The sequence below is a fragment of the Calypte anna genome, chromosome 3 (assembly GCF_003957555.1).
Source record: "Calypte anna isolate BGI_N300 chromosome 3, bCalAnn1_v1.p, whole genome shotgun sequence".
In the NCBI taxonomy this organism is placed as follows: Eukaryota; Metazoa; Chordata; class Aves; order Apodiformes; family Trochilidae; genus Calypte; species Calypte anna.
The window spans coordinates 106023803-106049082 of NC_044246.1; the positions used below are offsets into that span (position 1 = coordinate 106023803).

General features: G+C 39.8%; 1 protein-coding gene across 2 annotated transcripts in view; it reads right to left on the reverse strand.

Annotated features, from left to right (window-relative positions):
- Positions 1 to 22044: 22044 nt before the first annotated feature.
- The window catches only part of APOB (apolipoprotein B), a 37334-nt gene continuing 34098 nt past the window's right edge, over positions 22045 to 25280 (reverse strand). For both annotated transcript variants that reach the window (XM_008490729.2, XM_030447004.1), the window contains exon 29: positions 22045 to 24349. In XM_008490729.2, the coding sequence (XP_008488951.2) occupies positions 22532 to 24349 (1818 nt within the window). In that variant the 3' untranslated portion in view covers positions 22045 to 22531. The remainder of the gene's footprint in view (positions 24350 to 25280) is intronic.

The window sequence follows — 25280 nt, forward strand, 5'->3', positions numbered from 1 at the left end:
ACCTCATAAGCCATGCTGGTTCCCTCTCCTATCCTCATCCTTCCCTCTACCCTGGGTTCCTCCACAGCCCTTTTCTGCCTCCCAGCACAGCTCCAGTTTCTCCTTAGATCTCATTGCATGGGAGGTGAGTAAGTAGCAGTCTTGGAAAGGGAGGAAAAATTCTTCAATTTGCATGATTTTGCATAATTCCTTGCCTTTTTTCTTTTCTCTAAATGAAATCAGTATCTGAACAAATATGTGACGTGTTGAAATTCACTCAGAATTACTCAAAACTGTGACTAAGTCACAAGTCTTTTACTTTTTCCTTTTCTTTCATTCTCTCTCTCTTTTTTATTTATTTTTTCCCCTGCTTTTCTTATTAATGGTGAGCCCAAGCAAGGAAGAATTGCCAGTGCACTCATTAAAAACTGAAAGACAATTCATCTGCAGAAAAAAATCCCAACAAACCAATAGCTAAGTCTCCAATCCAGGAGAAGTATATCAGCTTGCACCTGGCATCAAAATGGCTTAGTTTAATCAGATTGAAAAGCAGGAAAGGCTTTCTGCTGCCTAGAAATGAACACAGAGAATTTTAGGTATGGTCAAATATGAGATTTAAAATACGTATGTTGGGTAAGTCATGTTGGGTAAGTCTTCCTCCCTTCCTGGCACCTAGGAAGCTGGAAATGTATTCCTGGCCCCACCATTGACCAGGTCTGTAGGTGAGGTTAACACACCTCTTTGGTTCTGGTTTTTCTACTAAAATTTTTGCTATTCAGACTACTCTGAAATTTGACCCCTGCAACTGAAACTTTTATAAAGACAGAGAATATATTTTTATTCATGCCAGAGATACAGTTGTAAAAAGTCAAGTTTCTGAGATCCCCAAGCCTCCTGGACTTCATTATTGGTCCTTGTTCAGAGCAGCATGCTTTAACTCATTAGAATCACATACCATTCATGTCAGCTTCCATGATAAAAGTTTATCCTCACACCTGCAGTGGAGCACAGAGGGGCAATGGTGAGGGAAGCCCAAGCACTCTGCTCTGGCTCCTTGCAAGCCCATCCCAGGAGCCACCAAGCCATCACAGACCATCTCTACTAACTCAGAAGAGCCCAGGTGCACAAAAGCAGGTGAAAACTCCAATTGAGGACTCAGAAGAATGGAAGCTCATCCTTTCCCCAGAGAGGGAAGACTTTACATTCGTGTTTTGAGTGTGTCTGTGCGTGTTTGTGTATGTGTGCCCACAAGGAACATATTCTCTGCTCCTTCACTGGTTGGACCTGGGGCATGCAGCAGCTGGAACCTCACCTCAGTTAGGCTTCCAGATTTGGCCCCAACAGCCAGCAGTGTTCTTCTGTCACAGAAGACATAGAATGGGTTAGAGGGACCTTAAAGATCATCTAATTCTAACCCCTCTGCCATGGGCAGGGACACCTCTCACTAGACCAGATTGCCCAAAGCTCCATCCAACTTGACCTTGAACACTTCCAGGGGGGGCAGCAGCAACTTTTTTGTAACAACAGAGCCAGATTACTCAAAAGTTGCCAAATTCAGCTGCTGAGGGCTTCAGTAAAGCAAGTATTTCACATTCAGAACTGAGAACCACTCAAGCTTGGAGAGGCAAAGCCAGAGTGATATTTGAGAGGAGGGTAAGACAGGTAAGCTTGGCAGCTAAATGAGCCAATTGAGTGTGGATGTTGCTCTGACCAAAGTTAAATTTCACTCCATGTCCACCCCCCTCCCCAGCAGACAGACACCTGCATTAAGCTACGCTCAAGTTAAGCTATTTTTATTGAAAAAGAAGAATGTGGTTCAAAGCTACTGCAGTTTCTCAGAAGGCTCCCTTAGGCATGGCATACAATGATAAAGACAGATATGTCCTGTTTTGCAAAATGGCATTATTGCATAAACATATCCTGGAGTGAACCACCCTGGAAAAAACAGCCTCAGAGCACTGACGGTTGAATAGAATCTTTCTCTGCACATCCCCAGATATTCCCTCCTTTCTACCCCCCCCCCTTCCCATATATACTGTAAAGGAGAACTGAGCACAGTGTTGAAAGCTTAGAAATACTGTGAGAAATATTATACTTGGAGCGTCAGATGTATGAGCTGAGTGATGAGAGGGAATGAGTGGCAGTGTGGGATAGTTGAGGGAGCTTCTACCACATAAAGATTAAGGCCAGATTTAGGCTCCACCCAGTAACCTGGGGATTTGTTCCCTGTTTTCCAACGTGAAAATCTGAAATGGAGGACAACTGACTGAAAAGAATGTTACAATTGTAATCTGTGGTAGGGTATAAATGAGGCAGGTTTAAAATTGTGGGGCTTTATTAGGGAAAAATATGCATTGCATCATTTCCAACATTTGTTGTGAACAAACTGGGTTTGTTCAGCCTTGAGAAGAGAAGGCTTGGGGAAGACCTTATTACAATGTTCCACTACTTAAAGGAGGACAACAGAGAAGATGGAGACTCTCTTGTCCCTTGACAAGACAAAGGGTAATGGGCACAAGTTGCTCGTGGGGAGATTCTGATTGGGCACAAGATGAACATTTTTCACTCTGAGAACGGTCAGACATTGGAGTGGTCTCCCAGGGGAAGTGGTGGATTCCCCCACTCTGTAAAGTTTTAAGTCTCAGCTCAACAGAGTGCTGAGACATTTCATATAAACAATAATATTAGAAGGGTTGGACCAGATGATCCTTGAGCTCCCTTCTAACCTGACATTCTATGATTCTATGGTTCTATCTTGCTGATAAAACCACTATATCTCTCTTCTACATAAACTGGTAAATAGAATTGTAAATCCTTCTCATTTATTATGAAATCAAGTTCTAGTTTTAATAATATAGCAATTTCCTCTTCAAAATATAACAGAAATACCACAAAAAGTTAGGTGTTTTTTCTTGCCTCAAAAATATATCTATTGATCTATTTTTTTTCAGATTTTTCAGATATTTGGTTTCCTTTTTAAAAAGCAAATTGATTGTGAAAAATATTGTCAAAACTTTCTTGTTTTCTGTTTTTCAAAGTAATTCTTACATAGAAAACATTTTTCACTAAAAAATGTTGGCTAAATATAAAAATGCAATTTTTTGCAAAGTACCTTTTTTAAAAGAAAGCAGTGCCACTGGAGATGATAAAACAGCCATTGATATCTCAAGCTGCTCCTTGGTTTGCAGTGAGAGGCATAGGAGAGTAGACTATTAAAATTCTGCTGATATTCTAGAATGACTTGTGTCTAATCCTCAAGGGCTGTAGAAAAAAAAGAGCTTTGTCAGTGCTAAGAGACATTTAGCTTGAATTATATCAAGCTAGATAACTTCAGGAGTTTAAAATTAAGTCTCTCAGACTCTGCTGAAATGCTTTTTCCCTCCAATTTCCTCCACAAAAGACAAAATAGGATGGAGAATTTCAGCCATGCAGAAGTTGAGTGAAAAGATACTTTCTCGCTGTAAGAACCAGCTTGTTGCCAATTTCCGTCAAAATAATGCCCCAGGTTAAATCCTGGTCCTATTGAAGTCATTGTCTAAATGCTCATTGGCTGTGAGGGGAGATCAGGATTGTCCTGTTCAATTCATTAGTGATGGTATGAACCCCAAGTAGTATTATGCTTTCTTTAAAGAAAGAGAAGCTCCTACTTACTGTTATATATACTAACGTTATTTCTCACACGTTTATTGTGTTACTCTCCTTAATTTGGTGCCATGCTGGGTCCCTGTGGGATGCCACTCAAACATTATGTCAACGATCTCAAAATTGAACTCCAGTGCTTTATTTTACAAATGGCTTCTAGCAGATGTGTGGCACACTTTATTAACTTAAGTACCCATTAGTTGAAAATTTCATTAGTTTGGGGGAAAGGGATCAGTTTCGTCAATAGATCTGGTATGGGTGGACCCTTTGTGTCAACCTGACCCATATCAAAATGGATTATTGTTGTAAGTGAGACAAGTGACCTAATGTTCTGCCTATTATGCACACATGATCTATAACCTTTTAAAATACTAGTGTGGGAAAGGAGCACACTTCACTGCATCCCCAAACCACGGATTCTTAACAGGTGGCAGTCCCTCTCTTAGCAACCTTTGCCATGGGCTGTCTGCGCCAGCATATGAATTATCAGGGGGTACAGTTTCCAACCAGGTAACCAGGGGAAAGCTGGGGTGGAGAATGAAACCAGAATAATGAACGGCCCAGCAGACATTTTAATGAGCAGAGGAGGCAGCTGGTGGAGCTGGGTCTGTAGTGCCATCCTCTGACTGATCGGTGCACTTCGGCCAAAGCCTTCTGCCTCTTGCCTGCATCTTCAGGGCTTAGAAAGCCAAAGAGGTAGAGCTGGTTGTGGCTATAGCAGTAACATATGGTATATTTTACTACACAGTTTTAATATTTTGATGCTGTTTTCTCCTTGAATGATGGCAGCAGTAGTTTCCAGTGCTTTCACTTGACCTTGTTTTGGAAACCTTGTTAAGGCCAACTTGAAGGCCCCATGCAAAAATATTTGGTGGGACCACCCACTAAAATGTGCACTACATAACCCTTTGGCTGTTTTGTGCAGCAGCTCTCACACCTGCCCTGAACTTCTTGAATTTCTGGAGGGGGTAAAGTAAATCTGTCTGCAAATGATGAATCATTTTACATAGCAAAGGACAGTCTTTTTTATTAAGTTATTACTCTAAGGTTCTCCTCACCTTGTATTGCACACTAAACACTAGTATATTACAATAATATTACAGTAGCATAGCAACTTATTTCTGGAGTGCAACCACTAACTATGATGTATCCTGCAGCCTACCCAGGGCTCTGCCAATACACAGGTGAAACTTCTCTGTTCATTGCCTGCAGTGTAAGAAGAGGACATGAACATACAAAATAAATCTTAGCCTGATAAGTGAATTGGTAGAAAATGCTGTTGAAAAAATACAGACAGAAAAGTCCAGTCCTCCAGAAACTGCAGAAGTGCTACCATACACTGATTCTCAGGCATCTTGTTCTGGTGGCTGACTGACTCCTCTGGGAGTACTTGGAGATGACCTCTTTCTATTCCTCCATCATCAGGCAGTAAGCAATATAGGCACATGTGAAGTAAAGCTGGTCTGAGTTTGTGCCTTTCAACCAACCTAAATGAGATGTATTATTGTTCATGTGTATGAACCATAAAGCATGTGCACTTTCCTGCTACAGAAGACCTCTGCAGTGACTGGAAAATTCCTTGAAAGCAGGATGCTACTGCTGGGAAGACTGTACAGCTTCCATCTGCTGAGATATGGGGTGGAAAGCAGGGTTAGGTTGGATGAACTGCTCCTCCTGGAGTAGCTCATTTCAGCTGCCATCCTCAGGTGGACTTCTCAGCACTTTCCTACATATTTCACACATCTTGCCAACAAACACCAGCATGTCGGTGGTAGGATACGAGGTGTGAGATAGCCAGGAAGATGCCAGCTGGGATGAACTGATCCTGCCAGAGCCACTGATCTGATTCACAGCCAGTTCCTCCCAGCAGTGTTGAGCAGACAACAGATGGGACTGGACAGATGGGACTGACTTGGAAAAAAAGGCTTGTTTTTAATGTTGTATGTTTGGGAGGCAATGGGTGGTTGTTCTCAGTGTTTGTGGTGAGAGAATCAGTTGTGGAAAGATCTGTTCATCTTCAGTAACAGAGATAATCCTTTCCTGGAACAAGACATTTCTCTCTGCTGTTAATTGAAAACAAAAAATACCCCAAAGAATCAGTAAACTAAACTGAACAGATCAATATGGTCAAACTAGATTTCCCAGTTTAGCAAGGAGTTTCCTTCCTCCCCCTGCCAGTTTGGGTTGATTCTAAAAGAGGTAAGTTGTTATTTTGGGCAGAGTCAACAGAGCAGAGAGAGGTTGTTTCTGTTTTTCAAGAATTGACAGGTATGCCCTGTTTTCACCAAGAGATGGAGATTTGGTACCGAAAAAATGGCTTGGAGTCAAAAGGATTGACTTTGGCCCTCATAAACACAGATGGATTTCTGGACTTCTGAGTGGTTGCAGGACACTTGGTTCACTTTCAGCAGCTTATGCCTGCTTCCCACCTCTAAAATTAAAGTATATTAACCTCCTACAGAACGTGTTGCTATGTAGGCTGAAGAAAGCTTTATGAGAGAATGAAGTTTGTTGATTCTTATCCTGCAGCATCACATCATCATAAATCCTGTCATGGAACAAAACCATGGTAATGTTATGCTTAACCTTCTGTCCAGTGCTGAGCAGACAAAGAACTTATGGAGATTTAATTCTACTCATTGCTTCTACTGAGTAGCTGAGGACCCCTCTCTCAAGTCAGCAGGGAAACATGCACTCCAGTTGCTTCTCCACCTCAGGTTCATTGCAATAATTTCTGAATGTTTTGCTGGAAAGTACTTTCTCACAGCCAGGTCTCCCATGATACCAATATGGAGCATACACTATATACTTTCCCTTTTTTCTTCAGAGACTAATATAACCTTTGCAGCACTTTCAGCTTGAAATGAATTGTATGACTTGAGGTCTATAGAATAACATGAATCACTGGACAATAATTTATAGGGTCACCTTATAATTGCTGTTGAGTATAACGACTTTGTTTTGGGGAACATATGCAGGAGAAACACTATATTAAAAAAAACTATCTTGTTTTTTTCAAGCTAACGTTTTTCCAAATGGGAATGGATTTTTAAACTTTAGGTAAAAAATAACCATTTTCAAAACAAAATGGAAAATAAAACTTTTGGAAATGTTGGAATCTTCTTGCTCCTGCAATTTTCTTACAGGGAAGTGGGAAGAAATCTTTGGCTTTCCTGCAAAAAGCGATTTTTTTTCACATATAAAGAACTGAGATCTGTAATAAGAATAAACTAATTAGATGATAATAAGGCACATTGCACATTAGTGTTTAATACAAACCCAACATGCTGTATTTGGAAGGAAAGCAGGCTAAAGCAAAGAAGAAGTCAACAACTTAAAGGGGGAAAAATATGTTTTGGGCTTGTTTTGCAGATCCTCGTATTTCTGTATTTACTGCCCTTAAGTTAAAATCCTCCGTACTTTTCTTCATGGAAAAGATAGAAGCAGAGAGGGGTAGAGCCCGCAGTGCTCATTTGGTAGTAAATGCAAAAAAAGTTCTTGGGGAAAAAAAACCCTGTGTTATTTTGAAAATCTGGAAAACTTTGAGGGTCTGAGGATGAATTTTCTTTTTCACATGATAATATACTATTTTCATGGACTAGCAGCACCCTTGACTTCTGGGAAGACTTAATCCTGATGCTATACTCTCCCTTTCTACTCCTGGTGTTCAAGTGGGAATAGAGGAATTTTGATAATCACAAAATTTTCTGTCCTCAGCACCCTCCCTGGCCTGCAAGCAAAATGTCCCCCTTCTGCAGGTGGAGTCCTGGAACATGAGAAGGTGGAGAAGATGTGGATTCCCATTGCCTCTTTTTGCTTGTGCAAAAGCTGCAGTTACTGAAGGGATGGCTGCATGTATGACCCTGCATTCCTTCAGAAGGCTCAAGTAGGAGGCTGGAAGGCCTGACTGCTGCCTGAGCAGGTCTGCAGATATGAACTCTGCTTGGTTATACATTCTCAAAAGTTTCTAAGAATAACTTTGTATTTGGGATAGTTGAAGAAGAAATCTCACATTTCCAGGAAAGGTGCTCTACAAGAAGCCTACCCTTGGTATACATCTGTAGGACCAGAACCAGAGATCCTGTTGAATCCTACCAATGAGTTAAAAGCACCAAGACAGTTCACATCAGAGTAGTGACTGTAGAGGCTTGACAGCCAGACAAAAGCAAAACCTGTGCAACAAGTACAGTAAATGCTGTGCTCCCAAAGCCCAACTTTTTGCTCTTCTGATATTCAGGATCTCTTAATGCTGTCTCACATTCCAGATGTGCATTCCAGGCTTCTCCACTTCTGAAAATATGCTTGGCTTGACCAAACATGTTTGTTTTTGTTTTTTTTTAATTCCAAGTAAGGATGTATTCATTTGCAGTCATCAAATTGTGTATATTTATGGAGGAAAGCTGGGGTGCCGTATGCCAACACACTGATTATGAGTGTGTAGAGTAAAGAGGTAGTGTTAGGCTGCATATATTTTAAATATCTAAATTCAGAGACCAAAATATGTAGGGACAGAAGATGAATTAGTGATACATTTGGAAAACTGTGGTTACATGTATATGGTAAATTAAACATAGTCAAGGCATGGGCACAGGCACTGGAACATACTCATCCATGCTGGCCAATTGTTAGAACAGTCCTTGGGGTAGTTTTGGCACGGATCAACTAACAATCTCCCAAACAATTCCTAGGTATGGTTTGTGAGTTAGTACAGGCCAGGGATGATTGCCAGGAGGCAACACTCAGGCAGCTGTCCTGTTCTAGAGGTTAAGAGAGTTTAATATTATAAATGTGATCAGATTGTTCCAGATGGCTTGATGGTCCTGACACTGTTTAGCTTACTAATATAGTTGTAACCCGTAGGTTTTTATACTCATCCACTTGGCCCTGTGACTCACATACACAAACAAGCAGCTGTGGTGATTTAAGATGTTATTGCACCTGAGCTCTTTGTTACTGGCTCTTGCTGACCCCACTGAAAGTAATGTGCTGCAAGAGCTTTAGACAGTGAAGGTCAAGCCATGATGTGAGGTCTGTATAAATCCTGAATATGGGGAAAAGACCAGTTTAAGAAGGTAATTCCTCCTCCCCTTACATCTATGCATCTATAAGCCCTTAGTGAAAGCCAAAGTTCTCATTGGAGCTGCTGCTGCCTCACTTTTCAGTGTGGGATACCTTTAATTGTGAGTGACCTTTTGGATAATACTCCTTTCTTAAAGTTGCTATTTGGCTTCTATGGGCTGCACTGCTTATCATGAATCTGTGTGTTTCTGACTGATATTGCACACGAGTTTTGCACGCTAAAATCTGTATATCAATATTTTCCCCAATCACAATCACACTTGTTTGTAGTGACAAATTAGCTTTAACAGGTTTAGTTTCTGTTCAGTTGTCCCAGGCAGATTGACTGTGAATGGAGCTTCCAGTGGCCTGTAGGATTATGGTGGGGTACAGCAATGATAGGTGGTGCATTGCTCTCTTGTCCATGGCTGGGATGAGCCTTCAGCTGCTGGAAGGACTGGTACTGACTGAGTTTCTGTGTGTTTCCTTATATTGTAGGACATTTTCCCCTTAGAAAGTTGCAACACTCTTTGGCTCCATGGCAGAGGTTGTGGTGTTCTCTTTTCCATATCCCGGGCTGTGGCTGTCAAAGACAGGAAAATCAGAGACCAGGGCAGGCATCATCCATCTCCACGGAGACCTCCTTGCCTGGTGGTTTCCCACTCTCTTGCCAAGGCTGTTTATTCCACATCTCCCTCCAGGGCTACCCATGCCACACCCCCACTGTGACATGGGCCACCTGTAGTGTTCTGCCCACTGTGACAAGGACATTTCATCAGCAGGAGTGGTGCCAGATCATGCGTGGCCCAGCCAACCTTTGGCTACCCAGGCTAAAAGGATGGCAAACTCCCTCTGCTCATGGCTCTGGTGACCTTCCAGCGAGACTGTGATGGCGGTACAGTTGGAATATTTCTCTATCCTGTAGAGCTTTGACAGCATTCCAGAGGGAGAGGAAAGGAGCATGCTATGGTCTGGCTACATACTTGTCTCTGTGTCCATCTGTAATACACAGGAAAGGCCACAAACATAGGGTAGCCCTGCCCTGTCCTACCCATCCAGCCCTTGCTCACCCAGCCAGTCTGCCAGCTGGCTGCATCACCAACCCCCTGCAACATGGCAGCCACCAATGTTTTGCCCACTGTGACATGGCTATGACATCACCAGGACTGGTACATCACTGTGGCATGGCTATTATCTTCCAACACTGAAGTGAGCAGAAATAATTAAATAATATTAACATTTACAGTAACAAAACCACCAACAAAAATAACAATAAGGTAAACTGGTAATGCTGGGGTGGAAAATTAAGTAGCTATAAGAACAATTCAAAGAACAGTAGCTCAGCGCAGGTTACAAGAGAATTAGAAGGTCCTGTCCACTGCCCAATTTTAGACTTGTGCTGCTGCTTGCTGCTGAGTTTTGACCACTTGAAGGGAAATTTTAGAAGAAAACGACTTGTCAGGTTAACTGAAGGTGCTGTTTCACACCTTTGGAATTAAAGACACATTGACCTCCAAACCCTGCATCCACCAGTTATTGTTGGCACTGAAGCTGTCCCAGTGTGAACCACAAGTGTCATGAATTCAGCTGGGCACTGGAACTAAATGGATATATTATCTTTCATCTTCTTGGTTCATGCAGATGTGTTGTACCCTCTTCAGCTGGCAAGACCAGAGGCAATGGACACACATGAAACACAGCTGATTCCCTCTGAACATCAGGAAACACTATTTTATTGCTGGAGGGTGACTGAACACTGGCACAGGTTGCCCAGTGAGGTTGTGGAAATTCCATCCCTGAAGATTCTAAAAAGCTGACTGGACATGGTAGTGGGAAACTGCCTTTTACTGGCCCTACTTGAGCAGGGGTTGGTTGGACAAGATGATCTCCAGATGTCCAGCCTCAGTCACCCTGTGATTCTAATTCAGTGAAAGCATTTGATGAACAGGAGCGTGATATGAAAGTTGCTCACTGTGACATTTAACAGCCTTATAAGTAGCTTAAAATGGGTAGAATATGTAGAAATCCCCTGTGGCTCTCTACCAGACACTTCTAGGGCAGTATCTGAAGGGACATGAAAAGGACATAAACAACCTTGAATACAAGTGATCAAAGCCAATTACAGCCCCCTGAAAAAGGTTCCCAAACTCTGGTGTGCATATTGCAATTGGTGCACATATTGCAGATGCTCCTAGAAAGATGTGTATGTATGTATGACTGGTCTTCTTAGTATGCTTTTCCCAGAGGGCACTACCCCAAACAAATTGTGGTTCATGACCTGGTAATAGAAGACAAGCTCAGAGATTAATTAATTTGGCATAGGACACTTGTCTTGGTCAGTCTCCTTGCTTTCTCACACTGTTTGGCTGGAGAAACACAGAGCAGTAAGGGTAATTTAAAAGGCATCTTCAACATTTTTTACATCCTTAGCATCATAGCACATGGCATTTTTGTTCTCCAAAATATGTGGGGAAAGTGTGGTCATCTCACACAATACAAAAGGATAGCTGCTGGTTACTGGTTCTGCTAATCAGAAGAGCATTCTAATAACAAACAAATTCTACTACTTATTTTAAGCCAAGTTTATGTGTTTATTTTAAGAACAAAGGCCCAATCGCATAAAGTATCAGTGTTGTTCCAGCCAAAAGAAACCATAGACATCCCACCCCTCGCCGAAAAGAAAAAAGAAGCCTTATCTGGTTGACTGCAAGAGCAACATTCTTAGATTAATCTCAAAAAGGCATTTAATGAATAAGAGGAATGCATTACGTCAAAGCAAAAGATCCCATTTATTGACCTATTTTTTCCCAAACCAGTGTCTACATGTGTTGACAATAAACAACAGCAGTCTGTGACCACAGTGTGTTGTTTAGGGCAATTTTCTGTGACATGTGATGTGAAAGGGAAATGTGATTTTCCTCTACTTATATGATACTAATATAGGTTTCGTGGAGCACAAGTGTTGAAGCCAGGTTTGATACACATCTGTGTTGCTTCGTTGATTTTGAGTTCCACTGGGAGATTTTCCTGTGGCTAGGGAATTCCTAATTAATTTTTTCCTTTGAGGAATCTCTGCCATTAAATAGGTGTGAACAGCCTTTCCCTTTGTTAAGATGCTTACATTGGTTAAGGTCTTACCCTGAAACTCTGTAGTTTTGGTTGGAAGGTATCTCTTGAGATTATCCCTACACAAAATATGGCTTTGAAGTCATATCGAGCTGTGAAGTACGGTGAAGTTGCCTGGAATTGTGCTCATCTGAGTTCAGAACACCTCCAAAAGAGATTCCACAGCCTCTCTGGGATCTGGACTGGTTTTTGATCACTTGTTTTGATCACTTGATCACTTGAGGGGATGTTTTAGATTTTTACTTAATATGACATTTATCATTTGCTTCTTGACTTTTCAGTCTGAGAACAGCTTGACTGTCTTCTCTATAACCATGCAACACATTGTGGAAGATAGCAATAATGTCTACCTTTAGCCTTTTCCTCTTAAGACTCAGCAAACCCATTTGTATCCTTCTTGTTTGCACTTTGTGTGCTCCAGCCCCCTGGCTAGTTTTCTGGCCACTGCTGAGCTCACTCTGGTATGTCCATGGGTCTCTTTCACTGTGGATCCCCATAACAGGCACAGTAATTCAGATGTGGGTTTACAAGTGCCAAACTGGGAAGAAGGATCTTCCCTGAACTGCTAGCTACAAATTCCCTGTTAGCCATTGTCCCTCTTGGACAAAAGACCATACTGCTGACTTGTGTTCAACTTCTTGTCCACAAGGAGGATACAGGTAGGTAGACATAGCTGGTAAATACATGTATTAAACATTCCATATTCCATATTATATCTTTGTGTCTATATATCCTAAACTTTATCCTCCCCACTGGAAAAAGTGTGCTTTAAAATGTTCTGTTGCAACCCTATCTACAGCAGAAAAAATGGGCTATCTGCTAACTACATTATGGTGGACATCAGAAGTCACTATGGGAGTTCTTGACTTCAGAAACAGAGACTGGCTGCACACCAGACACAGAGCAGAAGTGGAGGCAGGGTGAAGAAGCAGCTGAGCTTAGCATCAGACTTTCCAGCATGTGCTGGCTTTTCAGTATCAATCTTTGCAGGCTACACTTTTCTACTTTAAATTCTTTTTGTTGCAGTTATTTGGTTTTTTAATGGAAAAAAAAAGTAATTTAATTTTTTAAATAAATCATCTTCTCCCTGTAATATCGACTAGTTTGCATGCCTTGCTAAACATTAAACCAGATGAAATGGGGCTTGGTTACATGCAGTTAAGTGGCATGCTTTTTGTGAACAGTAAGTGAGATAACTATTTGTTATTTTTTAAAAAATGTTCACCCGTAGAAAGAAACATCTCTGTTAGACAGAAAAAATGACTTCACAAAGGTGCATTATGTGGCAGCCAAAAATTGAAACGGGTGGCAGATTATTTCCAAAGTTAAAAGTTTATGGCAAAACCACGATATAAATTAACTGCTAGCAGCCACTGAGTCTATTCCTCGGATCATTTATCTGTATGAGTGTTATATGTTTGATGCCTGGTATGTATGATAGTTTTGGGGTGGACTAGAGTGTTTCTGAGTGATTTAGCACACGAAATCAACTCCAGGTTTCTAACAAAATAATCATGATGATGGGAGAGAGAAGTCAATACATGTACTTTGATTTCTTGTTGCCATTAAAGTGTGTCTATCTACTTCATGGCCTTCAGCACCATTAGAGTTATTGTATTATTTCCAGGTCTTGAATTAATTTTATTAGACAAATCTGGGAAGTTAATTAATGAGGAAATGAGGTGACCGAATCATGCAGCGGATCCAAAGCTGGCCTAGGAACTGAACCTAAATCCAGAACGTGAGCTGTTGAAGTAGATCCTGTCTCTGAAATGGGTAATATGTTGTAAGGGTAATAGACATGGGTTATATGTTAAAAAAGCAGAAAGATAGTCATGTTCAGTGGAAAACTTAAGAAGGAAGATGTAGAAGTTGAGATCACACATGTATACACATGGCCACAAAGAAATTGCTCAGCTACTGGAAAAGAGATTGCATGGAGGTGAGGGTTGGTCTCTTCTCCCTAGTAACAAGCAGCAGGTCAAGAAGAAATGACATCAAGTTGTGCTAAGAGAGGTTTAGATTAGGTGTTAGAAGAAAATTCTCACTGAAAGGGTACTTAAACACTGGAATAGGCTTCGCAGGGAGGTGATTGAAACACCATCCTTGAAGGTGTTTAAAAGACAAATAAATGTGGTGCTTAGGAACATGGTCTAAACACAGGGCTAGGCAGAGAGAGGCTTGGTTTGTAGAGTAAGGTTATGAATTGGACTTGATGATGTTAAATGTCTTTTCCAATCAGAACAATATTGTTACTCTGTGAAATCACAAGGCTGTTATCCCAGTAGTAAAACACTTTTTTAAAAAAGTGTTAAAAGTAAAACTTACTTTTAAAAACAAAAGTGTGCTTCTAAAAGGACTGGAAATTTTCAGTTCAAATCTTTTGGAGGAGGAACTGGCCCATGGTGAATGAGATGAACCATACCATTTCACAAAATTACTCATCAAATTCATCAGATTGTTTCAGCTAAAAGGAGAACAAAATTAAGTTAAACGGCCTCACACCTAAAAAAAATATCACTTTTTAATTTTTTTCTTAAACACAAATTGAAGCTTTAGACGATGAGCTTGGTGGAACAGCATTGGTGAAGCTGCTGAATTAATGGGACCTGAGTGGTAAGAGTTACATCAGCTGAATGCTGACAGGCATTGGGAGGACTTGGCTGGCTTAATGTGCTGAAACGAAGGGGATGACCTAAGGATTACGTATTAGCTTAAGGCTTTAAACTTTACAGTGGTGTACATTGTATATGTGTGTGTGTTTGCATGGATGTGTGCACATATAGACAGATGTGTCTGAGAGAGAGAGAGGAGGTGGGGTTTATATTGTTGTAATGCATTTGACTTCATAACTTAGAGTCTAAGGGCTATGCGTGAGGGATGTGTATTCCTTCAAATTTGTCTGGTTTTCTGTTCTGCAATGTGAAAATTGAATACTTTTGCATAACTTTCTGTAGTGCTTGTAAGTAGCTGTAAGCCTGTCATTACCACAGATTAAAAAAAAGGCTTTTTAAAGAAACATGTATAATAACAAGCAAGAAAGAGCATTATGGAGAGACTATGTGCCAACAATGTGAAATGTCTGAAGTGTCACTCAACAAAAAGGTAGTGGGTGTTTCTGACACCATTTTTATTATTGTTTCTTTGAGAACATTCAAAAGTAGTAATCCTGAAATAAGCTATCACAAATGATAAACTTCAGAGACAGTGATATCACCTCTTCACTTTTCTCTCTTTCTTGCAGCATCATATGAATGTGTGTGTAAAGTGTGAGGCAGTGAGAATGTACCTGTGAAATGGGGATTTTTTTTGTGAAATGCAGCAGCTTGATTTGGTTGCCTCAGCAATCTAAGAGCATCTTCTTACTGGCTTTGTATCTTAATGGACTTTCAGCCTAGCCACTGATTAAAAACTTATAAGTGTTAAAGGTTTTAGTAGGAAAAGAAATAAATGGCATTTCAGAGTCACTGGTGAGTGTTGTGTGGGGATGTTTAAGAGACTGGTGACAAAACAGGGTATGTGTATATATACTGAACCTTCCACACGAAACCTCCCAGTGGAGCTATTTGCCAGTGCTTTTAGAGCAATAGTAGAGTTGAATACAAGGGCATCCATAAAACACATCCTCCCAAAAATAGTTCTGAATAAAAAAAAACTATCAAGATTTTTCAAAATAAAGTCCCGTAATCATGGTAAATACTCCTGCAAGATAATGAGTAGATGTATGTTCACTTTTTTCCTCTACTTGACAACAGCATTGGAATATATCTTAACTGTGCCAGAGGTAGTGCTAGCAGGAGAAATGTGTGGGGTTAGAACTGTATATTATAGACGAGCTATTTTCTTTCCACCCTTAGCTAAAGCTGTACACAAACCAAAGCAGAATCATCTTTTGATACTTTAACTCTGTAAGTATAACCAGGTTTTCCAGAAGCCCAGCAGTCCCCAGTCTCTTTCAGTGTAACTTGCATAAAGTAATTACAGAAGTGACAGTCAGCACCCAGTTGCAGGTCTGTTACTTTTCCTCATACATCTCCTTGACTGAGACCATCTTTACTCACCAGTCTGGTTTCTTCTAAGTACCTAGCCATGCTATTGTAGGGCAGATGCAGTGAGTATTTTCATTCTGTATGCTCTCTTGGCTGCCCATTTGGTTCACTCTTTGCTTCATATCAAGTCTCAGGTCTTCCAGGCATCTACACTATGTATGGTTTTTGGCTACGGTCAGAAACAACCAAAATTTCCCTCTTTGAGGAAACTTGGATGCTGAATAGAGAGATATTCCAAGTTCTGTTTCCTATGGACAATATAATGTTTGAGCTAGTTCATATCACTTCTTCAGAAATAGGAACTTGCCCCTCAAGTCCCAAAGGCAGTATAGATTTTTCCATAAATTCAAGATTGTTTCTAGCATGTCCTCTTGAAATAATTTCCTAAGAAATGAAAACAAGGTTATAACTTGTGGTTGGTCTGCTTAGAGTAAACACCTGGCAAAGTCTTCACAACAGAATCATGGTGTAAGCATCACACATATCCTTTTTTGCTTCTTTACGTTGGTGGTTATACTTCTGCTAAATGTGCTTGATTCTCTCCACAGATGTCCAGATTAGCAGATGACCATTCTTTGGAGATATAATGTTGCTGTTTATTCCTCTAACAGCTACCAAAATCACTGTGTCAGAATATAAGAATAAGAAAGTAAGAACCATAGCATGCTTTTGTGGTCAGTTCCCTCATACTGGGAAAGCATCCAAAGGGGTACTTCTGCCTAAACTGCCATGAATAACACAGGAAAGATGCATAACTGAATGAGATTTAAATTGTTGGAATATTTCAGGGGAAGTTAGGATGCTTGCAAAGTGACTATGGACCAGATGAAGAGTACAGGATATGGTTGTGGGGAATGATAGCATTAGGCACAAAGCATTTGTCCTACATTATTACTTACACATTCTACCTGGTTCTGCAAACTTACACTCATGTAGGTACATACCCATTATTATAGGAGTTATTGGGTGTCAGCACTGGTGAGGCCACACCTCCAGTCCTGTGTCCAGTTCTGGGCCCCTCAGTTTAGGAAGGATATCGAGGTCCTGGAGCAGGTCCAAAGGAGGGCAACCAGGCTGGTGAAGGGACTCGAGCACAGATCCTATGAGGAGAGGCTGAGGGAGCTGGGGCTGTTCAGCCTGGAGAAGAGGAGGCTCAGACGAGACATCATCACTGTCTACAACTACCTGAAAGGAGGTTGGAGTCAAGTGGGGATTGGTCTCTTTTCCCAGGCAACTCTCAGCAAGACAAGAGGGCATGGTCTTAAGTTGTGCCGGGGGAGGTTTAGGTTGGACATTAGAAAGAATTTCTTTACGGACAGGGTGATCAGGTATTGGAATGGGCTGCCCCAGGAAGTAGTGGATTCTTCATCCCTGGAGATATTTAAAAAGAGACTGGATGTGGCACTTAGTGCCATGGTCTGGTAACTGCAGCGGTAGTGGATCAAGGGTTGGACTTGATGATCTCTGAGGTCCCTTCCAACCCAGCCAATTCTATGATTCTATGATTCTATGTTTACATACCCAAATGCATGTTAAGTTCTCAGAAAAAAAGTACTTTAAGGTAGTTAAAGGCAAGTGCAGGCTTCTTTTGCCCATCCCCACTGCAGAGACATTCTCATCACTAAGAGAAGCAGTGAGGTGTTGCTTGTCCAAGAAAAGGTGAAAGAAAAGGTTTCCAACACTAAATGTTAAAGCATGTTTGAAATCCCCTGGACTCATAAATTCTGATGAGCCTGGAACCCCAAAGTATTAAATAGAAATTAAGGAAGATTTCCACTGAAGATGGTTCAGGTTGATACAAGTGAGCATCACAGGCACTACTCCAAAGAATATCAGATAGGTGGCTGGTAATATCCTGGAAACTGTGCAGTTTGCTAGGGGTTTCACATGTATTATGTCTGGTTAAGGATGAAGCTATTTCCTGGAGAAGAACTGTTGTGCTATCTTACTTTTATTAACAGGAGGATTTTTAAAATGTTATTGTTTTAAATGCCTCAAGACATTTTGTGAAGTGTTGTAAAACAAGAAAACTGTTTTTAACCCTGTATTATACATGTTGTTTATGTAAGGGGAAGGAAGAAATCTGGTCTTCAGCACACTTTTTTTTTTTTTTTTAAGATCAATCTAAAGATAGAAGTTGAAGGTAACTAGCAAACTTGCCTTGACACCTTTTTGCCCACAGTTCAGACAGGATTGCTTATCAGGCTATTTGAAATGGAGATAAAAGCTGGATAGACTTAGCCTAGTTTGCTTTGACCACACTATTTCAGTTTCTTGCTATTCAAATGTGCCTTTATCACACCAGTTCAACACTTCTGCCAGTTCTATAACTGAACTAGTGAATAATGGATAAAAGGTTTTATCAGAAATACAGTGATATGTGCCAGTGTAGTGTTCAATGCTGCCAGAACTGTGGTAGCCTGGTGGCAGGAGTTATTCAGATGGGTGGTTGCATTTGAGTTTGGTATCCAGGTCTATGCCTCATGGCTTCAATCAGAATGGTAATACATTTACATGCAGGGAAACCAAAAAAGTTCTCTGTATTTATATGCTATATTAGAATTATGAAGCCAATTGTTCATAAACCATTCACCAAAGAGATCTGTAGAGTGTTAAGTATGTGAACCTCAAGCCATACCACCTCACACAGAGAACCAGAGAGTAACTCAGTTTGGAAGGGAACTCAGGAGATGTCCAGTGCAACCTCCTGCTCAAAGCAGGGGAAACCTTCAACCCAGTCCAGATTGCTGAAGGCTTTGCCATCAGATTTTGCAAACCTCCAACGTGTCCTTTTGTTCTTCAAGGGCTCAGCTCCCCTCTCTGTCCTGGATAGGTAATGAAATGAGGGAAAGGGTGATGAGAAGCATAAGAATATTTACACGTTTTAGTATGGTACCAGAATCAAGGGATTCTTGGCTTTGGCAGACTTCTTCTGTGATACTAGGTAAAATTGGGTAAAAATATATGAAGCAGCTCTGGTTAGTTGTGCACAGGCAACCTTTATTCCAGCATGTCTTGAATTTGTTAGTGATTAATTTTCCTGTCCTAATGTTTTTTCAAAGATATATTTTGTGTAGATTTTTGATAGATAATAACATAGTGCTTGTCCTACAGGATCCCAAAGTACTTCTCAAGTTATACACATAACTGGCCAAAGCCCACTCCTTGCTGACGCCAACAGACATTTTGCCATTGATTTCATTTGGACCAGGGTTTGGCTGTGTAGAAATGGAATAAAAGCAATTCCGTATGTCCACGTGGCCTTTAATAAATTCCCACCTGAGCTATAAATCTGCCAGCAGAAGAGCAGTACAGAATTCAGTGTCACTCACTGAACAACTACATGTTTCAATATAAAATTTGTAAGGTCATGATAGTTGCTATAAAGTGGCAGAGCTGGAGAGGGACGATACCCTGTATGGTGTGTGTGGATGTGGGTATGTGTGGAGAACCTGTGTATATGCAGCAAGTTATACATGTATTTTTAAATCACTTAATAAAAGATCAGCTCTAGTTAGTTGCATAATCTAAAATCCTGGAACATTTTTGCTGTCCTGCATCTGCAAAAGTTTTTCATTTAAGAACACACACATTTCTTGTCAATGTTATTTCTACAATCACTTAGTTGGAGCAGGGCATATTGTTCTCTGAATTTCTTGTAAAAATGTTTCACTTAATTAAACTTTTACAACCAGTTCTGCTCTATGTCTAATACTTGCTGTAAATTATAAAGAAAAAGCCCCTCTGGCATTTATGAGAATTCAGATGATGAAGACTATAGAAAAAAAAAGCCACGACTCAACCCACAAGACCCAGTGTCACTGAGCCCCAGATAAATACTTATTCCCTGTTATCTCACACACAATTCAATCTAATGAAACAGAATATTTCTTATTACATAAACTAGACTGAAAAGGCAAAATAGAACTAGTGGTATTTAAAAATTATATATTGGAAATACTTTTTAAGTGGAGTGAATTGTAGCATATTTTGAATAATTGTGGTTTTGTCTACACTTCCGTAACATATTATATGGAAAAAAAGGGTAAAATTTGCTAGAACCTGAAGGAAAAAAACCAACCAAAACCAATACACAAAGCACAATGAAAAACCTCAGGAAAAGCCATGGAAACTGAATTTGCACCTGGCTGTAAGTGCCTGTGGGATGTACCTCTGCACACATACAAGCATACACAACCCCTTCTTGTGTCAAAACATTGCCAGGGCTTAAAAGGGGTGCTTGAGATGACCTCTCTGGCACGGGAATAAAACAACAGTTAAGTTCCAGCAAGATTTCATTTTTGAGAGCAAAGTTCTGCTTCCAGGCTGTCCCAAAACCAACTGTGAGATGACTGCAGGATGGCTGTCACATCGATTACAGGACTGGGAGCTTTAATCCAATTGGCGGCAATGCTGCTCTGAGACTTGGAAATCTCTTCTAACCTCTAACCGCAGTGTAGTGTGCAAACTATTGTATTTGCTCTAGGGAAGCCTCACTCTTGCCAAAGAGAGCCAGTATTTATTCTATTTGTCATATTTATTATTCAGTTAACCCATTCCTTTTAAGTAAATCCTTTTTTAGAACTTATAACCCTCACAAGAACCACAGATGATGGACAGAAATAAATAGCCATGAGGGAGAAATCAAAAGAAAAACTTTAAATCTCTCCCCTCTCATAACTTTTATAATTTCTTCTATTGTCCTTTGTTTCATAGGACTATTTGTCATGATGAAGGGAAACAAGAATCAGTGTCTGAGAAATCTGGTTGTGCTTAAACATTTGTGAAATTCAGGGAAACGGGTTGTGCAATCCGACATCAAATAAAGATCAGATGGACCATAGGCTTCAGTTTCCTTGTGAATGAAGGTGAAAGAGCTCTGCAGCCAACATCTTTATTTACTGGGATACTCAGTAGGACATACAAAGAGGGATTGTTATGCCTCTGGTTCCCCCTAGCAGGGTGATATATGCAGATTGGTTCTATTCAGAATGAAAACTCATTTACAGTTCACAGGGGACTCTCCATCTCTTTATCTGAGAATTATTACTGCATTTGTGGTGGCTGAAAGCTCTAAAGAGGAAATGGATTTGCCTTACTTTCTAAGAGATACCCATCCTCTGATGACTGGTAGAGAGGTGTGTGCTTATCAGATTCTGATTTTGGAGTTCAGGTAGCTCATCTGAGAAAAGTCATTACTGGTAAACTTTCTTTGGTAGTATTTTTCTCTACTTGCTCTGAGATCTTACTAGGTTGGTGCGGACCAGCTGTGGAGGTGGGAGCGTTATTGCTGCATAAACTCAACATGGGCAGTGAACTCTCCCATCTCCAAGATCTGAGCTAGAATCTTTGTGTGGTGCTGCTCTGTAGCTGTTAAATATGCATCTGCTTCCTCAAAACTTATTCATGTATTTGTAAACTGGTGCTCCATATATGTAATCAATCACACCATGGATGAAACCAGGCTCTAAAAGGTCACGGCTGCAAACAAACAGAGGAAGAGAATCTCTGCCTTGCTATTAATGAATAAACAACAACCATACTACAGAGTGAACTGATTGTATCAAAACAGACGTCTACACAAAATTTCTAGTGTCATTAATCTTAAAGAGTTTATTCTCAAAGAGGTAACAATATTTCATCCTGAGCATTCCTTACTCAAGGACTATCTATATAGTATTCCAACAGCTGAAAATAAACCGTAACAGGTCCACATATTTTCCACTCAGAAGTAATCCTATTTTGTGAGTGAATTCTTCAACATTCTTTAGATTCACCTTTAAATTGAGAATTCATATAAATGAGGTCTAGGCTTCAGCCAAGGGGACTGAGGGGAATACTTTTTGACTCCCATTATACTCAGTGATGTTAGCAAAATTTTGACAGTTAACTAAATTCATGCTAATAAAAATTAGATAACTTGATGTGAAACCAGAAATCTCAGGGGAAAACAGGTAAGAAAACCCTGTTTTTCTGAATCACAAATTAGCCAGTGGAAAGAAAACCCATCTAAAATTCTTGGCATAGTTTTCTGAAAACTGATACTAAGAATATTGGTATCTGCATTTTTACAGAAGTTACATATGTATATTTTTATATTTCTATATTATTTTTCACCTTTTTATATTTTTTCAAGCTTTTTTGTTGTGGGTTTTTTGGGGGTTTTTTTTTTGGTTTTTTTTTTTCCGTTTTTTTTTTTTCTACATGCTCTTTTCCTCTTCTTTTCCTCCCAAACTTATCTATAAAGTTATCCTTATGCCAGGAAATAGATGTATTTCTAAGTCATTCTTCAACTGGCTTGTGAATGTGACCTTTATCTAAAAACCTCTTTATATATTCCATAGCTTTTGTGACTGTTTAAAATATGCAATGCACATTATTGCCTTGATCCAACATACAGCGAAATCAAAACAAAAACTTGCCATTGACCTAGATAATTGTTGAATTAAGTCCTATGATCCAAGCAGAAGTAGCTGTAATGAATGACACAAAAACATAGTAAAGAACTCATTTATTGGCTTATTAAGCTTATTAAAATAACCTAGTGTAGATTATTCAGTTTTCATTTATGAATTCAGAGTCAAACAGTATCTATCTGATGCTCCAGTGTGTTGATTGCTGTTATGTTTAAATACACTGTGGTACAAACTTGATTCTTCTCCTTTTCTGGTGTCTGTTCAACTCTTCATGCGCTGCTGTATATTTTCCATAATCTGCTGAAGACTCAGTTGCTCAGTGGCAAGCTGTTCATCAATGAATCTTTGCATTTCTTCCCATTTCCTGGAGCCTTGCTCAATTCCTTGCTGGACCAATGTGCGTGTTAGTTCCACTTTTTTTCTGAGTGCCTCTCTGCCTCTCCCAGGCATTTCATAAATGGTCTGCAAGTCAAATGGCTTGGGCACATCTATCCTAAGCTCTCCCTGACGAACAGCTATATAGGGCTTTATGGTCTCAGCTGTTACTTGCTCAAACCAACGAAGAAGCTCTGAGATATATTGCAGGAATGCAGAGTAATTTTCTACAGTTATATCAATTAACCTTTTGGCCTCACTGATTAGTTTTTCTTGGGAATGACTGAGCTGCCCATACATCTCCTGGAGTTTTTCCTTGAGTTGCTTATTATGCTCATCGATTTTCCTCTTAGCAGCTGCAGCCCAGTATCGGATTTTTTCCTGAGCAGCAGATGAGAGCTCCATGATCTTCTGTTTTCCTTTTCCTTCAATATCAGTTATAAGGTCATAATATTCCTGGCTGTATTTTTCCACCAGTTCCCTTACTTGGTCTGTCAGGCGTGTGACTGAGGCAGCAATGTACTCGTTGTGCCAGTTCACCAGAGTTTCTATGAGACTCTTCAGGTATTGTACTACCTTGTCTTCCACCTCATAGTATTTCACTGACCACCCAAGCATAGTTGGATCAAAATACTCCTCCTTCAGTGTCTTTACATAGAGGAGCAGCTCCTCTAGTTTTTCTGAAAGGTACCGGAATGTCTTCTGGCTAAAATATTTAAACTGAGAAATGTATTTTTTAATGTTTTCTGCCAAAGATCTCAGTTTCTGTGTGTATTCTGAGGCCATTGCATCTTTGTACAGCTGTCGCATTTGGATCTTAATGTCTTCAAAATTTTTGGATTGCAAGCTTCTAATCAGTTCTTCTACCTTCTGAAAAACTTGTTGGACTACTTGTTTCAGTTCCTTAAGCTTTCCTGCAAAGTCAGCTGCCCGGAGGGTAGCAAATGTCTGTCTAATTTTTTCCTGTAACTGTTTCAGCATTTCTTTAATTTGATCAAGTACCTGGCGACCTCTAAGAATTGTTTCAGAAGCAGGAACTCTGACTTCCAGTTCATTGATAGCTGCAATCAAGGCATCAAAGTACTCCTGGAATTTTGAAAGGCAGAAATCAGCAGCTTTTGCTACCTTCTCTGTAGTTGTAAGGTATATGTATTCACCAGTGTACTTTTCAGAGAGCCCAGGGACATGGAATTTCGTGGTCTTCAGGAATTCAATGGCTGAGTCAATTAGGTGCTTTATTCTCTTGTGATACTCTTCTATTAAGTCAATTGTAGCATCCAAAAGCTCTGATTTTATTCTTTGATAGTCAAACTGTTCAGCTTGATCTGCTGCCATTTCATATACCTGTTTAGCTTTGACCTTCATCTCCTGATACTTGCCAGAGGCATCATTGGCAGCTGTGCGAAGCTTACCATCTATTTGATCTAATTGTTTTACAGCAAATGTGTATGCTTTGTCAGCTTTATTCTGCATTATATTCTTCATCTTTAAGGTGGCTGCACTAATTTCCAGTCCCATATGCTCCTTATGATACCGATTAACATACCTATAGATTGCATTTGTCATTTTAGGTACTTTTTCTTTCAGCCCAAACAGCAAGTCTTTGGCAGCATCCTCTTTCCAGTTGAATTTCATTTGAATTAGGTCAGATTTCTTGAAGGATATCTCCCCTCTTACTATGTCAATGTCCTTCTGAGGAGCAGACTGAAAATATAGAACAGGATATGAAAAAGGTAGGTTGCATATAAAACAAATCCAGTATTATTTATAAGTGTATTTTAACATTCTCATTTTGCATCTTTAATTTTATTACATACTAGGAAAAATATTATTTTTATCCAGTGCATGTTTGCTCTCATCTTAAAAGGTCATCTTGGAAAAAATTATTTTGTATCAAGCTACTTTGTGCCTCTTCAAATAGCCTGGCCTTTTAAAATTTTGACTGGAAACAAGATTTTTCCTTCCTCTGCATAAATGCTTCTAATATCTCACAAAGGATGTGAATTAATCGGGAAAATGAGCATTCAATTAATTTTTGAAATAATGTACAGTGAACTAAAAAAGCACTGTATTCATATTAAAATATTAAAAAAAATATTTTGTAATAATTTAAATCAATGAGACAATTTTAAAAATTACTCAGACTAATTCAAGATCCCTGAATAAAAATCAATTTACATAGAAAAATGTTCTAGTTTTCAGTAGCAAATAGTGAACTGTCAGTTGCCTGTAATTCCTAAATTATTACTCAGTCTAGGAAGGTAAGATTTTACATTTGAAGTTATTGTAGCATATCAACAATAATAGCATGTTTTGCTAGCTAATCTAGTAAGGTTTTTAATTCTCATAATGTATTATGATATGTTAATAAAAACAAAAAAACTCTAAGGATGGTCTGACCAGGGGCCTGATTCTGGTAATGGCCACTCTTGTAGTAATTATAAGCAGGTTGATGAGTATATATTAAACCTATCTAAATCTGTCTTTGTAATTTCTTCACTTTCACAGAATGTGCTTTCTTGATCATAGGAGAGGGGAAAATTAGCTATGTGGAGGAGCTGAAATAGCCTCTTTACACAGATACTACTTTTATTATTGGAAAAGCCAGTAAAGGAAACAAGAACATTAGTTACTG